Source organism: Zeus faber (genome assembly GCF_960531495.2).
Source record: "Zeus faber genome assembly, chromosome: 16".
Lineage (NCBI taxonomy): Eukaryota > Metazoa > Chordata > Actinopteri > Zeiformes > Zeidae > Zeus > Zeus faber.
This window is the reverse complement of record NC_137202.1, coordinates 28,681,277-28,700,511: the sequence shown is the minus strand read 5'-3', so window position 1 is coordinate 28,700,511 and position 19,235 is coordinate 28,681,277. Positions and strand designations below refer to the sequence as shown.

Genomic DNA, 19,235 nt, shown 5'->3' with positions numbered 1-19,235 from the left:
TCATACACCCGTCTGACTGGTCATATACCTGTCCCACTGATAAACCTGTGTAATACCAGTGTAATATTCACCATTACGCTGTGGATTCACCTTCAAATGCTTTGTTTACACCAGGTGACAGATTTCCTGGTGTGTGTGTGTGTGTGTGTGTGTGTGTGTGTGTGTGTGTGTGTGTGTGTGTGTGTGTGTGTTTGCACGTGCCTGTGTGTGTGTTGCTCCAGCAGTACCAGGACTCTAACATGCAGGGCGTGGTGTATGGGCTGAACAGCTACATGGAGCAGCGTCTGGACACTGGAGGAGACAACAAGCTGCTGCTCTACGAGCTCTGCAACATCATCAAGACCGGTGCCACAGGCTTTTTATCAAGCTCGGCAGATGTTCTCAACAAATAATCATAAGAAAGCAGTTATTTGAAATGATTACACGGCTGAGTGGAATCCTTGATTCTGATTGGTCAATTGGCCAATAGTGGCAATCGGTCAGTTATTATTTCTGAATAATGACTGCTGTCTGTTTATAATGACAGTTGCCACAGGCAACCGCTTCTCTCCATTAATAACAGGAAATAGTTTTGTCACATGTAGGTGGATAGTTCCCCTTGTTGTTGTGACTAGTTCTGACTCAGTGTATCATTTAATTTATGAAGTAGCCGTGTAATAATCAAGATAATAAACACCATGACGACCGCAGGTAAACACTTGTGGTCTGAGAGTGAGACTCTGGCAGCAGATGGAAGTTTTTCAGACGATAGCGATTCCGTCAGTAACCGTCCCAACTTCCCAACTCACCATGTAAACTCAGGGTTTTCAGTCATTGCATTATTCCAAACGCACGCAAATCACGTTATTACCTTAACCCGACTATTGAGCTTAATCGGAGTATTGAACGCATGGAAACACCGAAGATCAAGGAGGCCCAAATTGAATCGATTCTGCGTCAGTATAAGTTCGATGCCAAATTGTAATACATCGTTTTAACACATACGTAGTTTGTGTGACAATAAATAAAACTAAAATTTTAAAGTTTTAACTAAAGTTATTTTCTTGTTGTTAAAAATAATATTTTAAAGTGGTATATGACAGTTAACTCAGCATTTCCAGTATAAAGAAAGAAGATTGGTTTAACCCTAGAACGTACAATATAAGTCTGGTCAAAAATGCCCCGGGTCAAAATAAGTTTTGATTTTATGTAGAAGTTTCTATGTAATATTTAATTCATATTTAATCAAACTTCATAGAGAAACTATGAGTTCACGTCATCACAAAAAAACCTCAAATTAAGGTATTCTTTGAGATTTGAGATGATTTAAGGTATCTGAGAGGCAAGGATATTGGTCACAAATCAGCCTGAGCGTCCGGACGTTAAAGAGTTGACCTGAGGATTGATCTGAACGCAGCGTTCGCTCGGAACAAACTCCCACTTTACAGTGTTCAGTTTTTTAGTCTTTGTACCTCGTGACCCAAATGTTCAGCTCTACAAACATGGACTCAGATAAACCCTCCATCACTCACATAGTCCCCAAAAAGAAAAAGTCTATTTCCCGCAGACCTTCCCAGTATTGCGCGTCCCCAGGTCAGTAGAAAATGTGAAATCAATAATAATTCATAATTTGTGCACCGCGGTAAAGACAGCTTGATTTTTAATGTTCCCCAGACATTCAAATTCAAACTCTCAATAATAACAATACTTGAGATTTGAGTCACACTTGGTCCATTTCGACAGATTTTACTGTTCTTAGGTAGATAAAAACAAATAGCAAATATTATTATGTAAGCTAAACAGAAATACAGCTCAGTAGCAGTTCGACGGATGATGCATTCAAGTCACCTCGGAAATCACAAAATCCTTCATATGGACTGGAAACATATTTCAGTTTTGACAGATTTAACAGACACCGGATTCAGTTTCTTGTTCGCACCAGAAACACAGAACAAAAACACGCACAATGTGAATTCACGGGTATTAAAAATTTCTTATTTCAAAGTTTTTTTTAACTAGATCCGCTGCAACCTGCAGATTACGCTGCGACATTATATTAGAATATTGAATTGTATATTTAATTGTAATTGTATATTTGTAACCTGTGAATCCTGTCTGTGTTGCAGCTACTAAGGCGGATGGATTTGCACTTTACTTCCTGGGGGAAAGCAACAACGTAAGAGCAGAAACAGCATTTCTTTTTTTAACAGCGTCTGTTCCCTGCTCTCGCCGTGCGTCTGTGTTTTACACGGTTCCATCTCTTTCTGTGTTTATTTGCTCTTCTCCATAGAGTTTGTGTTTGTTCACTCCAACAGGGGCCAAGGACGGCCCCCCAAGCCTCATCCCGTCCGGCCCCATCGCGCTCGGGACCACCATCGCCGCGCATGTCGCCAAAACGCATAAAACGCTGCTGGTGGAGGACGTGATGGGGGTGAGAGCCTTAAACTGGAACCTGCTACATGTTGGTGTCGGGCGTGTGTGTAAGACCTAAGAATAGATAGAAGAATGAATGAATGAACAGATCAAAAAGCTGTACTGCCTGGATGCTCTGGACATCCAGGCGACGGTCAACCTGTCACAGGTCATTGGCAAAACAAAGATTTATAATTTTAAGAATTTATTTTTAATTTTTTCTACAAAAACCTTTAAAACTCCTTTCATGGTATTGAACAAAATGTTTAAAAGCTAATTTAATTGTGTTTTTCTTTCAAAGGAATATTTAAACCTAAACATAGGAACTTATGGAACGTTGATTGAATGTGATTGGTTGCGCCCCTCGTTACCGCAGATCACCTAACTCAACGTCTCCTCATCCACTAATGCAGTTATTATGAGCTGTGACCTCTGACCCCCGACCTACGACCCCTGACCCGTGTGTTGCAGGACGAGCGCTTCCCCGACGGCACAGGGCACGACTCAGGGATCAACGTGCACTCGGTCCTGTGCCTCCCCATCCTCACCGCCATGGGAGACCTGATCGCCATCCTGGAGCTACAGAGGCACCGGGACAAGGAGCCGTTCAACCTGAGCCACCAGGAGGTGAGGAGGAGGAGGAGGAGGAGCAGGGCGAGGAGGAGGGGGAGCAGCAGCAGGAGGAGCAGGAGGAGGAGGAGCTGGAGGCAGAGGCGGAGGAGCCGGAGGGGCAGCAGGAGGAGGATTTTTTTGTGATTGTTGTGACCAAAGATGCTCAAAACCTTCGATGCAATTTGGAAACTTTTGCAGCAAACTTTGACAAAGTCAAAGAAAAACGAGTAGCAATGAATATTTTAACGAAAGAACTGGAAATATTTTAGTCCTAGTCCTTTTTTGTTTTCTTAACACAAGGAATCATGCTCAAAGTTTCAAAATAAACACATTTTCAGAAAATGAAGCTCAACTCTTCTTTGCTCCGTCAGGTCGCTACAGCTAATCTGGCCTGGGCGTCGGTGGCCATCCATCAGGTGCAGGTGAGTGCAGAGCCTTTCCCCCTCCAGCCGTGTGTTCTTATGATATCTACGTTCAGATATCAGCGAGGTGTGTTACAGAGCCCGGGACACAGTGATTCTGAAAGGCTGCCAACGGTGAACAAACAAGCCGGGATCCCGCCCCACTTACCGCTCATTATGTTCTCGGGCGGCGTTGTTTGTTCTGGTTCTGGTGTTTTCTGGGGGGAAAATCCACTGTGTACGTAGGAGGCGTCAGCGGTCGCTCTAATGACTGAACACTCGGTTCCCCCGGGACGTCATTACGAGCCGCGAAGCCGAGAGCGCAACGCCTCGGAGGAGCCGCCGCGGGTTCCAAGCGCGACCATGAGACGGTCGTTAGGCTGGAGACGGAGAGAGTAGGCGGCGGACAGGAAGGGGTTAACCTGCCCTGCAGGTGGGTGGGTTGTGACCCTGGTTTGAACCTGGGAGAAGCAAGCAGGGTGCGGTACATGCAGCCGGGCCAGGCCCGTTCGACCGGCGGCCCGCGGGCCAAACGTGGCCCAGACATAGGCGCAGACCGGCCCTTTGAGTAAATGTGAAGGTTAGCAGTGAGTGTAGTTCCATTCATTTGAGAAATACCCGCAGCCTTTAAAGTACCAAGCGGTGCAACAAAAACAAAAAGCATCCAGCGAGCCGCATTGTGTTGTGAAAGAGAGGTCAGAGGAGAATGGCCCAACTGGTTCAAGCAGACAGGAAGGAGCCAGAAAAGGATCTCTGAAGGACACATGGAACCTGGAGGCGGATGAAGCGGAGCCACAGCGGGTTCCACTCCTGAAGCCCAGAGCAGGAGGTGAGGCTGCAGAGGGAACAGGACCAGAACCAGAACCAGAACCAGCCGGCACCGGAGCGGCGTACGCTCGATAGAGTGGCAACCGAGTGTATGTCTGGGATATAAACCAGTCAGCAAGCCGAAGTAACAACATTGGGCGCCAACCAACCAAACATCTGGAATAGACCCGCAGAAACTGGCTGCAGGGACAGAACACGCGACACGACAGTTGTGGTGTGACAGCAGGGTGTGATGGCTAACCGCCGGTGTTTCCGTCCTCCAGGTGTGCCGAGGTCTCGCCAAGCAGACCGAGTTCAACGACTTCCTCCTGGATGTGTCAAAGTAAGACAGCGGTCGCTTTGTGGCCGGATGTCAGTGTGGTGTTCCTATCGCTTTGCATTCGATGCTGCGTTCAGGTCAAAAGAGAAATCGTTTATTTCACAACTATGACATTTCCGACCTCGAAACTTGTGAAAGATAAGTCAGCAGCAGGAAGCTCTGCTCTGTCACTTTCTCAGGAATTGGGTGGAAAAAGACACGATACAAAGGCATATTTTTCAGAACATATTATGTGTGTTGAAAATAAACACATTAATAATAATTCAGTTATTAAACATTAACCAGGAAGGATGCTGTGATTTTGTTGATAAGGTGCCAACTGAAAATTCTGGGATGGCTGGGACGGCTGTTCCGCACGACGGGCAGTCATTTTTGTACGGATTCTGAGTGGACTTGAACGCAGCATGGATCTAGGTTGTGACACTGTGGAAAAAGCTGTTCGCCGTCCTTTGTTTTTGTGAACGTTATGTTTGTCAGATTTCTCAGTGTTTTCTTCTCTTTTCCGCACAGAACGTACTTTGACAACATCATTGCAATAGACTCTTTACTTGAACATATTATGGTGAGTGTGATTCCTCAACCACCTTTTGATGGTGTGTGTGTTAGGTGTTACGTGTGGACAGGGGGTCTGCAGCTCCAAGTCTTAGAATCCCTTCAACTTAGTTTTACAAACATTAGGCCTCAAAAGTCATTAAATAGTCTTCAATTTAAAAACGTTATTTAACCAAATATATGCATTTACTTTTCATATTTACCTACTTGTCCTGCAAATAGCCATTTGTTTGTTTGAACTTTGAGCTGCATTTCATGTGTGAAATACAATGTGTTATTTTTACTTCGTTTTATTTAGTGTGGTTTAGCTTTCTTCTTTTCTCTTAGTTTCTAAACTTTTCGCAGAGGTCATTGTAGCTCAGTGGTTCTCAACCACCGGTCCGTGACCCAGAACAGGTCTAGACGGTAATTTCACTGTTTTTACATTTGTTTATGTCTATCATATTCTTTCAAATTGTTCCAGTTGCAAATAGCCCAATAATGAAAACATGAACAAGAACACAACAACAGTAAGCTGGCTACCTTACCCACAATGCAAGGTTTTTGGATGTAGTCCGTCACCTGGTTGGTCCTCTGTCTCTGTCTGCGTGTTGCTTGGTGACGTTTGTCTCGTGTTGTGTTGCAGATTTATGCAAAAAACCTGGTGAATGCGGACAGGTGTGCACTGTTCCAGGTGGACCACGGCAACAAGGAGCTGTACTCTGACCTGTTCGACATCGGGGAGGAGAACGAGGGCAAACCTGTGTTCAGGAAAACCAAAGAGATCAGGTGGGTGCGAGGTTTACACTGTCGTCGCTATACTCAGCAGTACTATACTACTCAGCAGTACTATACTACTCAGCAGTACTATACGTATACTATACTACTCAGTACAATACTCAGTATAAGATAGAACTCTGTATACTACTCTGTATACTATACTGCTCAGTATACTACACTGTATACTATACTACTCAGTATAATACTCAGTATACTTTACTACTCAGTATACTATACTACTCAGTATACTATACTACTCAGTATACTACTCAGTATACTTTACTACTCAGTCTACTATACTACTCAGTCTACTATACTACTCAGTATACTATACTACTCAGTATAATACTCAGTATACTTTACTACTCAGTATACTATACTACTCAGTATACTTTACTACTCAGTATACTACACAATCAGTACTAAACAGCTGTTTATAACAAGAACATGAAATTAACCAAAGGTTGGTAAATACACTTTGAGTTCAGTGACTGTTCATTTTGTTCCTAAAGTTCCTCTTCCTCCTCTTCCTCTTCTCTCCCCTTCCTCTTCACTCTTGCTCCTCTTCATTCCTCTTCCTCTTCTCTCCTCTTCCTCTTATCTCCTCTTCCTCTTATCTCCTCTTCCTCTTCTCCCCTCTTCCTCCTAACTCCTCTTCCTCTTCACTCTTGCTCCTCTTCATTCCTCTTCCTCTTCTCTCCTCTTCCCCTTCACTCCTCTTCCTCCTTTCCTCTTCTCTACCCTTCACTCCTCTTCCTCTTCTCTCCTCTTCCTCCTCACCCTTCTTCTCTACTCTTCACTCCTCTTCCTCTTCACTCCTCTTATCGTCACTTCCTCCCCTCCTCTCTTCTCCTTTCGTCTCCTCTTCTTCTCCACCCCCTCTCTTCTCTTCTCCTCCTCTTGTACTCCTCCTCTCCTCTTCCACTCTTCTCCACCTCTTCCCTCTCTCCACCCCTCCTCTTCTTCTCCTCTTCTTCTTTCGCTCCTTTAGGTTTTCCATAGAGAAAGGAATTGCAGGTCAGGTTGCTCGGACGGGGGAAGTCTTGAACATCCCAGACGCCTATGCAGACCCTCGCTTCAATCGGTGAGACCCTCCTCCATCCCTCCATCCTTCTGTTCCGTCGCCTCATCATACTAGACCCCGCCAGAGGAGACTCTCTCTCTGGGAAAACGACCCCCCTGGGCGTCCTGTATTCTTCCTCTTGGGATTAAAAGCAGCATGGTCATAATAATCCCGTTCATTAAAGTGCTGGTGTACATTTCACCGTCATCTGAAGTCAGATGGTTATCCAGCGTACGAGGCGTGCACGGGACGAGCGCAGCTGCAGCTGCAAGCGCCTCGCGTTACAAACTGGTAGAGGTGGAACGCCTCACAAGAGTCACACTTCAGGACATTTTCAATGAAGCAAAAGAATGTCCCTACCGCAATTTTTGTTGTTTTTTAAATTAATGATAAAGGTAGGATCTGTTTAGCCTTTATACAGTACATACACTCCTCTGTCGTGGTTTCATAAAACTGTCACAATCATGATGACCTTTATTTAACATGCAACTGGAAGTTCTTAACCATTAAAAAAAATGAAAAAAAAAGGCTGTAAAAGGCTGTGTAAATACTACGGAGAGTTTTAGTTCCACAGGTGGTGTTGGGGTGATACCTGGTGAATGGTTTCTTTGGAGGGGGCGGGGCTTAACCTCTGTCTGACCATGCACTGAGAATATTTAAACTATTTCACAGTGATACATATGTGTTAAATAACTGAGCTTCATTTTGTCCACTTGACGTAAGCGTTCGATTGCAAGGTTCAATACGACTCTGTGTGTGGCCACACCACCACAGAAGAGATCGGTAACCACGGTGATAAGAGACCGGGCGGCGCTTTAACCTCCTCTGGTCTCCCCCGGCAGTGAGGTGGACCTGAAGACCGGCTACACCACGCGGAACATCCTGTGCATGCCCATCGTGAGCCGCGGCAGCGTGATCGGCGTGGTGCAGATGGTGAACAAGCTGAGCGGAAGTGCCTTCACCAAGACCGACGAAAACAACTTCAAGATGTTCGCCGTCTTCTGCGCTCTGGCCTTACACTGTGCAAATGTAAGATCCGTCTGTCTCTCCGTCCGTCTGCCTGCCCGTCTCCTTCTCAGCGGCCGAACGGGGCAACATCCCTTGTCTTCAGTTAAATGAGCTCTCCGGTTTTAGGGGAGATTCACTTTTCTCTCTCACCCAGATTCAGAGCAGGAGGTTGATCCCACTTTCATATCTGTGTGTTTAGGTTTCCCTGAATCAATAAAGGTAAACTTATCAAAAGCAGGAAGCTCTAGGTACATTCATTGTAACAAAAAGTAAATATATAACTGGTATCAAACTGATCAAAAGCAGGTTGTAACGTGAATGATTTCACATTAGAACATCTCACAGCAAAGTGATTTGGACAATTTTTTATGGAAAATTGTAGATTGAGGCTCCACAGTCAAAGCCTCCTTACGTCTGCATTTCATTATCTCAGTGATGTTTAAACTCGGCGTCCTTCGGTGAATTATGCCGGGCCGCGGCGCTGGACCTGTGTGGTCCGTCCGGTCCTGGAAACCTCTGCACGAGACGCAGAGCTTTCAAACTGACGCGTGGTGTTGATATTCGAGGAAGCCATGGGAGCCGCGTGCTGCGCCTGGCGACACAGATTTATCTGTTCTGGTGGAAGCGTCTGAAAGGTGCGAGGGGCCGGCGACGGAAACCAGACGCTCCGCTGCGCACACAGTACACACAAAGCTGAAATATTTTACTGGACGTTTGCGGATGTTTATGAACTTGGCTCGAGCCGGATTCTGGTCCTGGGGGGGGGGGGGGGGTTCTGACAATCAGCTTATAAATTTAAACAAAATATGAACATCAATATATTCCACTCAGCAGACAGTGGCACCGAAATTGAGCAAGCGTTCATCAAAGCAAAAGTCCCTCCGGTCACATCGAGTCAAGCCTCTTGATCGGCCAATCGGGTCACAGAGCACTCGGTTGGAGCAAAAACAACAGCAGGATTTTAACTTTGATGTGTTTTTACTATTCCATAAAATAATTTACTGGTAACATTTATTCCAGTTCCTCATCTCCTACTTGTCTGACCTAAGGGAAACTGTTCTAATAAGACTTCATAGAATCGTCAGTTCATCACCTGTTTCTTCCTAATACTACTACCTCTCTGTACCAAATACACAGTACTTACCTGTCAACGTACCTGCAGCACTGGACCTACACAGTGAGAGCTGATTTGTCCACCATCGGTGTTCAATTAAATTGAAATGTCAATGACATTGCTGCCTGGTTCCCTCCAGATGTACCACCGCATCAGGCACTCAGAGTGCATCTACAGGGTGACGATGGAGAAGCTGTCCTACCACAGCATCTGCACGTCCGAGGAGTGGAAGACGCTGACGCAGCTCAACCTGCCCACGCCCATTTACAAGGAGATCGAAATGTGAGTCAGCGGCGCTTTAGAGAAGCTGCCTCACTCGGGCGCCATCCTTGAAACACCAGCCAGAAAACCAGGCTCCTCCCTCTCTGTACGGGGGTGGGGGTCGTCTGGATCTAAAGTTCTGTCATCCGTCATGTCCTTGAGGAAAAATGATAAAACACAGAAATAAAAAAACACCTTTTTCCCACACGTTTAGCACCTGGAACCTCAAAGCCTGATTGGTGAATTCTGTTTTATGATATAACTGCAAACTGCTCGGTGATTGGCCCAGTTTTGCTGAGGCGTTGTTGCCGTGACGCTGAGGGTCAGCCATCTTTAGCTCGGTGTGTTTCCTGATGGAGCACTGTGTCTCTCCAGTGATAATGTCTGTGGAGAAATCCTTCCTCCGTTTGGGAAGAGGCGGCCAAAAAGGTATTATGAGCAGTTGATCCAGAGGCAAACTTCAGTAAAGTGCTGTTGACGTTGAGGCCGTGATTTGTTGAACAGAAACTCCAGACGATGACTTTGTTTGGGTTGGACACTTTCTTGTTGTAATTCCGACCGAACCTCTCGATGCTGCAGGCGCCTGAGGAGTGTTTGTCCATGTGATTCCAGAGTGTGTTTTAGAAACCCAACGTGCTCCGCTGTCGCTGAGTATTCTGTTCACCTGAGTGGACCGAAACCACCGTCGGGAGGTGGCCTGGGACTCCCCACCGACGGCTTGTCAGTAAATATGAACTGCAGGCCTGTGCATGGACCTCGAGGGGCCACGGACTCCAGAAAATAAAGGAGGATTGTGCTCAGAAGGTCTTTCCCTTTATCTGTCTTGAGGACATTGCACAGAACAGGAAGTCCTGTCTTGTCCGGATGAGAGAACTTCCTGGCCTGTCAGACGCCCCCCCCCAAACACTATCTGTCTCCTCTCACACACACCTGGATCCATCCTTCAGACGCCCACACTAATCTCAGACCCCCCCCCCCCCCCAGGTTCCACTTCGACGTCAGTCCCTTCGAGGAGATCTGGCCGGCAGTGTTCGTCTACATGGTGCACAAGTCCTGCGGGAAGAGCAGGTAAGGCTGAGCGGATTCTGATTCTGGCACCAGATGAGACTGTCAAAATCAGAACCCCACCCACCACCTGGCGGCGGTGCTGGTGCACGTGTCTGGATGACGTATTCATAGAAACCCAGAAGGCCGTTAAAAGTGCGAGCGCTCCTCTGCTCGCCCCCTTTCCCTCACAGCTTCGAGCTGGAGAAGCTCTGCCGCTTCACCATGTCGGTGCGGAAGAACTACCGGCGCGTTCCCTACCACAACTGGAAGCACGCAGTGACGGTGGCGCACTGCATGTTCGCCATCCTGCAGAAGACCAGTGGTGTCTTCACTGAGCTGGAGGTGGGATCCTACACGAGCCAGTTCAAATATGGTCTGCACCGCGGCGCATTTTTACCAACAAAACGCCTCTGACTGTGTCCTGCAGAAGAAGGGTCTGCTGATCGCCTGCCTGTGCCACGACCTGGACCACCGTGGCTACAGCAACACCTACCTGCAGAAGTTCGACCACCCGCTGGCTGCGCTCTACTCCACCTCCACCATGGAGCAGCACCACTTCTCCCAGACAGTCTCCATCCTGCAGGTAGAGCTCCTCCACCCACTCACCCATTGGTAAATACACGAATAAGAACAATATTGGTTCCCCTGCTGATGTTGCCATATTTAACTATGTGATCCTCCCAGACTGCAGTCAAGTGGGTCATATTTTGTAAGATTTTTTGTTGCATGACTACTGGTAATTATGATACTAAAGTTATCATGCTAAAGATAGATACAGGTAGGTGGGTAGGTATGTAGATGGGTGGATGGATGGATGGATGGATGGATGGATGGATGGATGGATGGATGGATAGATACCATGCTGTTATCATCCCTAACATCATCTCGAACATACAAGTAATTACTGACTGACCTTGAGCTTGGCCTTGACCTTTTAGCTAAACGTAAAGTAAAATAAGCTGAGTTTCCGTCCTCAGAGCCCAGTGTCGAGTGGCTGGAGCTGAAGCAAATCCCTGAAGGCTCCACGGCCTCCTGCAGTCCACATAAAGGCCTCCGCACACTGTCATTTTTGCCCTCTTTTATTAACTGGTAGAATCTGGATTATCAGCGAGTCAAACTGAGATTAGTGGAAAGACGAGGCTGCGTGCTGTGTCGCTACCAGACCGTGTCCTACAGTCAATGTCGCATTAGTATGTCATTGTTTCATACCGTGCTCCTATTGGTCAATCACCCGCACCTTGTTGCGACACCAGCCAAAATTTCTGACTCCACCAAAGCTGTGGGAGTCTCGGCCTCTGTGGATCGGCAGGTAGTCGGCCGTCCCTGACCCTGTCATTCTGTCGAACAACTAAAGATTTGGTCCAGTGTGACAAATGTGCACTCGGGACAGCTTGAAGACGGCCAAAATGGCACCGTGTGCGGAGGCCTTAAGACGAACGCCTCATAAGTGGAGCTTGTGCTTTTTTATTGAATTTTCTGTTTCCCACAGTTGGAAGGGCACAATGTTTTCTCCAACCTGACTTCCAGCGAGTACGAGCAGGTGCTGGAGATCATCAGGAAAGCCATCATCGCCACCGACCTCGCCCTCTACTTTGGGAACAGGCAGCAACTGGTGGAGCTACTGACCTCTGGGGGGCTGGACTTCAACAACCACGCACACAGGTCGGTCCAGAGCCTTCATGACTGTGCTCATGTTGGTTGAGGGTTTTTATAAGATAAGATGACGTGCTGTAAGTGGGTCCTTTCAGGGCCTTGATGAGTGTACCCAGATCAGTGCAGCCTGAGATAACTGGACAGAGTTCATCTCAGGACTTGGCAACCACAATGTGGCTTCCATTGCACTGCTATAATGAAACTTTTCACCCCCTCCTTCCCAGGGACCGTGTGATTGGTCTGATGATGACAGCATGTGACCTGTGTTCTGTTACCAAGATTTGGCCTATCACACGACTCACCGCTAACGACATCTACGCAGAGTTCTGGGCTGAGGTACACACACACGCACACACACACACACACACAAATGGTCGTGGCTTGAAATTGGGTTAATTTTCATGTCTGTACTGAAACGACTCCCGCTGACTCCCACTGACGGTGCGGTGGTTCATCTGTCCTCGTGCTCCTGCGTAGGGAGACGAGATGAAGAAGATCGGTCTGCAGCCCATCCCCATGATGGACAGAGATAAGAAAGACGAGGTTCCCCAGGGTCAGGTAAGACCTGCTGGACCCTTCTGGTTCTTCCTCTATTTTAACACTTTCGGTTTCCAAGCCGCATCCCATGTTTTTTTAAGTACAGCACAGCGTGTGTGGTTGGGTTCCAGGTTGGATTCTACAACGCCGTGGCTGTTCCCTGCTACACCACGCTGTCGGAGCTCTTCCCTCCTTCAGGTCCTCTCCTTAAAGCCTGCGGGTAGGTCCACCGGCGGTTGGGATCGCTCGATGTGTTGTAGAAATGGGGTTTGATCCCCGACCAAATCTCCACGTCTCAGTGCAGCTTGACAGAAACAGCGCCACACGGTGGCCGACTCTTTTCGGCTCGGTCTGCACCACCGGGAGGTTACAAGTGCACGTTTCCTTGTACTGCAGTGTAACAGCAATGAAGCGGAATTGAATTGAATGGAGTTGTTAACTGGCGTCACAGTGGAAGCAGCTCCTGAGCTGCCAACTCCCTTCGTAGTTTAGGAACAAACAACAACCAAGAGAAAGAATGTTTCTTGGCAACCTGTGTGTGTGTGTGTGTGTGTGTGTGTGTGTACTCTTGAAGCCCTTGTGTGACCTTGATCTTTAGGGAATGCGAAACAGAGCGTGTTGGGCGTGAAGCCTCCAGCGGGTGGCGTGCTGTGGGTGGCGGACCCAGACGCTGCGGAGCCGCGTAACAGGAGCCAATTGGACGGAATGGGCAGAAAGGGCATGCGGGGGGGGGGGGGGACCTTGAGCAGAACAGCTGTAAACTCGCTGTCGTCAGCGGTGACAGATATTCAACGGTCGCCGGTTGGCTCTGATATCAGTGGTAGTTGAGATCATTTTTTGCAACAATATCTTATTTATTTCTTCTTTAAAAAAATATCCATAAACTACTATATGATATATACATATTTACTGGATGTATTTGTTCTGATTTAGATGATATCATTTCTTTTCCTCGCACAGCCCTCAGAGTCGCTGTACTTGACACAAATGACAAATAAAGAATCTTGGTTTTGGTTGCAAATGCAGATACCAAATGGTTTTATCTTTATATCTTTGTATATCTTTAGATATCTTTATTATGTCTTTTATTGTATACATTTTATATCTTGAGTATCAGGTGCACACCCTTGTGGTTGAAATGAGTAAATACACCATGCAAGCCGCTTGATCCCTGAGATGAGAATATTGATAATCTATAGTTTATACTGTATATGGCAGGAAATGGTCGGCAGTGAAACCCTGTGATTCCGTTTTCTGTTTGATTTGATTGATGTAAAATGATTCTCTGTTTCATTCCCTTTGCATTTTTAAAACGTCATTTTATGATAGACTGTTCATTGAGCTGAATTTTGACCTTTTTGTACATTATTTGATCAAAATGGAAAAACGATTTAATGAAGTTTTCAAGTTCTTTATCCATCAGAGGAGGTTTTTTTTTCCCGCATTTTCCGGCGTCCAGTTGAGTTAAATAATCAAAGGAGGAGCTCAGCCCTGGAAACAAGCCTGAATGTGAGACAGGTCCCTGCGGAAGGTTCCTCCTCTGACGCTGGTGTGTGTTTCAGGGAGAACCTGAGCCAGTGGGAGAAGATCGCTCGGGGGGAGCTGGAGGACGTGGTGTTGAGGTCGTCGAGGCCCGCGGACGCCGGCAGGACGCAGGACTCGAACCCGGTCAAGGTGGACAACTGACCCGCTTTCAAGTGACCCGCTTTCGAGGACCTTCTTTCCAGGACCTGTCTCCTCCTGTTCCGCGGGGAGGAAAGAGCAGAGAATGGACAGAGATAAATAAAAAGGTGACTTTGAAACACACAGTTACCTCATCAGGTGAAGGAGGTGATGACGTTTTCACCATTTTCCCAGAGACAAGCGGACGGATGGAGGGACGGACGGAGGGAGGGACGGACGGAGGGACGCCCCCGTCCGGCACGGCAGAGCAGACTCTGCACTCCGCCTCTACGTCTGGTTGCTTTGCGTTACTTTCATGAGTTTTATTTGAAATATTATTTGACTTGAGCTGGTTTCTTCTGTGGACTACTTTTTGCGGAAGCCTTAACGTCCGAGCCGGCGGCCGGACAAGTGAAACCCCGACTGTTGGTCTTTATCTCCGCCTGCCTTCCTGCTTCAAGGCGTTCAGTGACAGAAGGAATGTCTCCAGCCTCCTCGCCAGGACGCCGGACGCCAGAATGTTTCTTTGTTTTTTAAAATTACTTTCAAGCAAAAATCAGTTGCAGTTACTTGAATAAAGACAAACAGCCTGTTTTTAAAACCCCCCAGCGGGAGAAGAACTGTGATGGGAGGAGGGGCAGATCTTATCAACACTTTGAAGAGTCACACCACAATCACGTTGCCCCCTCCCGGTGGCGCCCCCTGGTGGCTCTGCTCCGCACTGCAGTTTTTCATCAACAGAAATGAGCCCTTGTCCTGGCAGCTGCTGAAATGAGCTTTTATGATATTACAGTGTTGACCCCCCCCATCAGTTTCTTTGTGGTAAACTGATTTGAATAAAATAAAGATAATTCCCATCCATCAGCCGCCGTAGAAACGCTGCAGGAAGCAAAACTGTTCTATTACAGTGAAATTGTCATTCTTAACAAGTCTGAGTGTTTAAGGAGAACAAATATTAAATATTTTTCTTTTTGACCGAAGACGGACAAACTTTAATCCGCGTACTAAATTTAATAAACTAACTCAGAGATTTAGTGACACTGAATATTTTCACTTTTTGAACCCAATCATGGCTCCTCAACAAAAAATCTTTTCTAAAGTCAAACTCCAAACTCTTTTAAGTTTGTGACTTTAAAAGGTGCAGTGTGTACATTAAGCAGCATCTAGTGGTGAGGATGCAGATCGCAACCAACTGAATACCCCTCTCCATGGCGGTGCAACATGGCGGCCTCCGTAAAAGTCTACCCGTAGATACAAACATCTCATTCTAAGGAAATGCCAGCACAACCATTCTAATTTTCATGGGATATATTCCATTTCTGCCAAGTCTGTTCCCTAAATTCTACACACTGCACCATTAAAAACTGCCTTTGACGTCTTTCAGAGCTGCGAGAAAGAGATAAAACTGTTGTTTTCACGCCTCGAAATTCCAAACTATCTTGAAATTAAGCTCTACAACTTGGACCAGTTCCACTCTTGGGTGTCACTTGTCCGTTACATGGTGTGTTCATGTAACGACGGGTTCTGCACTTTTGCTCCAGATGTCAAATGGAATACTGTAGTTTCCAAGATCTTCCAAAATACATTGTTTTTCTTGTTTTGTTTTTTTGTCTGAAGCTGTCATTATCTGCGGACATTATCTCTCCAAAAGTTTAATTACTGTTCATATATTAGTTTAAAAGACTGGTACTGCAGCCCCAAACGGTGTGAATGTACATTTTGAAGAATGTTCTCTTGTTCCCGGACATGCTGTCTTGCGTTTCTGAATCGCTTCTAGTGACTTTTCAATCAAGAGCATCAACAGCATGCACCTGAACTGATGATAATATACTTTATGGTTCTGCATATTCAGTGCTAGGTGTGCTATGTGCTACATGTTAGATTCTATTAGTTTCTACAGACTAAGATTTATGCTCTGATGGTGCTAAAACTGAATAGCAGTCATGCACTTTTGTGATTGTGTGCATGTGAATGAGAGTGAATGAGTGAGAGACAGTGGAAAAGAGAGAGAGAAAGAGAGAGAGAGAGAAAGAGAGAGAGCGTTGACTTTCTTTACCCCGACCCTACTCTGAACCATGGAGAAATCCACTTGCACTGTCTCAGCACCAATTATATCCCAACGTCTGCACTATGTTTAGCTTACGATCATTATCGTTATTATTATTATTATTATTGCTATTATTACTATTGTTATTTTCTTAATTAGAGTTAAATTAACTTATATTTTTTATACAAAGAAAAATGTTGGCCTTTTTGTTTTGTACAAAGTGATCATTAGGAGAGACTGTTTAGACATGCAACTTTTATCCAAATAACTGAGGAATGTCACTACTGTAAATATTAGTGCAGTAGTCCTAATGAACTTTATTAAATAGGCCTACCCGAAAAAAATGTCTCCCTCATCATTTTTTCTCATGACTGAAACTGTCTTTGTTTTATTTTTTATATTTCAATTTGAAATAATTGTCCTGGCAGTCTGATGGCGCATTCGAGCCATGTGGACATTTCGGGATGAACGACTTGCTGCTGTAACTTCAGTCTGGCCATTTTCAGTGTTTGACCTCGGCTGAACTTGTTTTCTCCAAATATAGGTTTGACTGATACTTGAATTGAATATTTTATTCATTCATTCATTCATTCATTTTCACAAGTTTTGCCTATTACATATTTTAGCATTCTGCTTTAACACACCAAAGAATAGAACGCGCAAGGTAAATTATAACAAACTCATTATTCAATTACTACAAATGAAATACATCAAATTCATCCTTTGTAGGTCAGTTTTCACGTGGTAGTTTGAATCAGTTTACTTTCAAATCAGAGTCTTAAGTAAATTGTGAACAGCGCTCCAAACATCGTAGTCCCTATTTCTCCCACAGGACTTGAATGCAGCACGAGTCTCCGGACTTCTGACTTTTCAGTCACTTTTCTTTTTAACTTCAAAATGTCCATAATTGTAAAGGCGCTTTATGGTCGTTCTACAAAAACCTCCAACAATAAGTTGAGAGCTAAAACTAAAATAAATCAGTTCAATCCGTTTTCTGAGCACCGAACGAACACTTCCGCATCCGCTCTCCTGTGGCGTATATTATTATTATTATTATTATTATTATTATTATTATTATTATTATTATTATTATTATTATTTTTCATTCATTATTTTATTCGTTACCAATATTTATAATACAGCATTTCAAATTTTACCGCAAGAATTGGTAGCATTTCGCATGAAACTAATTTCTATAAACAAGAAATGAGACAAAACAGGAGCAAGAAGAATGTTTGCCTTCGTTGTCATGGCAACGAAGCGACGCCTCGATGACGGGATAAAGTGGCGCTTGAAGACGCAGTAAGACACACACTGTTCTGGTGCAACTGGAGCTCACACTTCATACACGCAAACATGTAAGCTTATACTTCATATATGCTGTTTATGCTCAAAATAATATTTACTTATAGACCTGGCCGCCGAAATTTCAATAATCGTCTAAAAATATCAACGTTTATTTTTGTTTTGTTATATTAAAATATGTATTAAAACATGTGAAACAAACAAAATTACATTAATTGAAATCAAGAATGGGATTTTAAATGATAAATAAATATGATTTACAGATATTCTTTATGCTAATTATTTAGTAATATTTGTAGTTTCTATTATTATTGGTATAGACAAGGTTTCAAATTAGACCCTCAGCTGTTTGCCTCCACTTGGATCCATGCAGGTCTGAGCAAATTGAAACTTTTTCGATGGTGTCTGCAAGAATTTAGTGTTGTTACAATGGTGTATTTTATATAAAATTCCATACCAGAACATCAAACTAATTTAGGTTAATGAACCAAGCCCAGGTCTGTTGCTAAAATGTTTAAGTTTAAGTTTCTCTACTTATGTGAATGTGTTAAAGTACCATTTCATGCTCTGTGCCGTCTCAGTCATGTCCACCCCGAAGCAGAGGTCCAGGCCCCCCAAAAAGCAGCTCCATGGTCTGCTCCAGGCCTGCGAGGCCGCCCATAGGGCCGACATCCAGACCTATGTCTCTGGGCACCTGGGGAACCGGAGCCTGGCCCCGAAACAGCTCCCCAAGATGGAGCAGAGCTTCTGGACGGCGTCTCAGAGCCGGGAGGTAGAGGGAGGTCCAACACAGAAGACAGAGCTGAAGAAAGACTCTCTGTCTGGAGAGAAAGGGAAGAAAGAAGGAAAGGGAAAAGGGAAGCAGAAGTCAGTCCGAATAGATCCCAGTGCGTTGACTCCGCGTAGAGAGGAGGGCCAGCGGGGGTTTGGGCCGGTCCTGTCGTCCCTTGCAGGCCTCACCCAGAAGGACGGGTTGGGGGCGAAGCGGCAGTCTGGGGGGAAGATTGTCAGCAAGCGGCAGTTCGGTCTGAAAGAAGCTGCAGCCGTGCACGAGGGCAAACTAGAAAAGGTCAGAATAACACAAATCCCCGAACCTTACAAATAAGATCCGCTACACGTGAGGGACATTTATATCCATCTTTTGGTCTACGTGTATGGCACAACATTTACAATTTTCACTTAGATACCTAAAATAGCCATGTCATTGTCCTCCATCTCCTATTTTTCTCCATTTATACCTGCCTTCATCAGTTTTTCTCCAGTCCGTTTTCACCTTGATTACTCATATTTTACTTCTGCTGGTTTCAAACTACTCTTTGAAAGTTTGGAGAACCTATGAAGGTCTTAACAGAGAAATAATCTATTCTAATTATATATTTATATCCTTGTGTCGTAATACTCATTTGGAAAACCATTAAACTGAAATCACAGTTTGACGTTATAGCATCATGTCTTCTGCATAGAATGGTTAATTGTTATTTGCATGATTAAAAATTTACTTGAATCCTGCTTTAAAATTCTATCTTTCACCCTTTAGTATCATGTTTAACCGTGTTGGCTGTCGGCTTGCTGGTCCTTCAAAGCAGGCAAACTTTTGGCAGCACTGGTCTGCGAAACAGAGCCACACACTATGGAGGTGGCAGGTGACGGTGCATGTACTATTTAATTTTACGGTG

At 45.2% G+C, this 19,235-nt stretch overlaps 1 protein-coding gene across 2 annotated transcripts in view; it reads left to right on the top strand.

The window, feature by feature from the left end:
- pde10a (phosphodiesterase 10A) overlaps positions 1-16,521 on the top strand; it is a 41,092-nt gene extending 24,571 nt beyond the window's left edge. The window contains exons 4-22 of one of the 2 annotated variants that reach the window (XM_080016833.1): positions 225-345; positions 2,106-2,155; positions 2,270-2,410; positions 2,863-3,018; positions 3,375-3,425; positions 4,496-4,554; positions 5,062-5,113; positions 5,729-5,871; positions 6,854-6,946; positions 7,768-7,954; positions 9,187-9,329; positions 10,293-10,376; positions 10,547-10,697; positions 10,783-10,938; positions 11,845-12,017; positions 12,233-12,344; positions 12,486-12,566; positions 12,677-12,765; positions 14,108-16,521. In XM_080016833.1, coding sequence (XP_079872959.1) covers positions 225-345; positions 2,106-2,155; positions 2,270-2,410; positions 2,863-3,018; positions 3,375-3,425; positions 4,496-4,554; positions 5,062-5,113; positions 5,729-5,871; positions 6,854-6,946; positions 7,768-7,954; positions 9,187-9,329; positions 10,293-10,376; positions 10,547-10,697; positions 10,783-10,938; positions 11,845-12,017; positions 12,233-12,344; positions 12,486-12,566; positions 12,677-12,765; positions 14,108-14,231 — 2,166 coding nt within the window. In that variant the 3' untranslated portion in view covers positions 14,232-16,521. Of the gene's footprint in view, positions 1-221; positions 346-2,105; positions 2,156-2,269; positions 2,411-2,862; positions 3,019-3,374; positions 3,426-4,495; positions 4,555-5,061; positions 5,114-5,728; positions 5,872-6,853; positions 6,947-7,767; positions 7,955-9,186; positions 9,330-10,292; positions 10,377-10,546; positions 10,698-10,782; positions 10,939-11,844; positions 12,018-12,232; positions 12,345-12,485; positions 12,567-12,676; positions 12,766-14,107 lie in introns of both variants that reach the window. The other variant, XM_080016832.1, reaches the window with a different exon arrangement.
- The last annotated feature ends 2,714 nt before the right edge of the window (positions 16,522-19,235 follow it).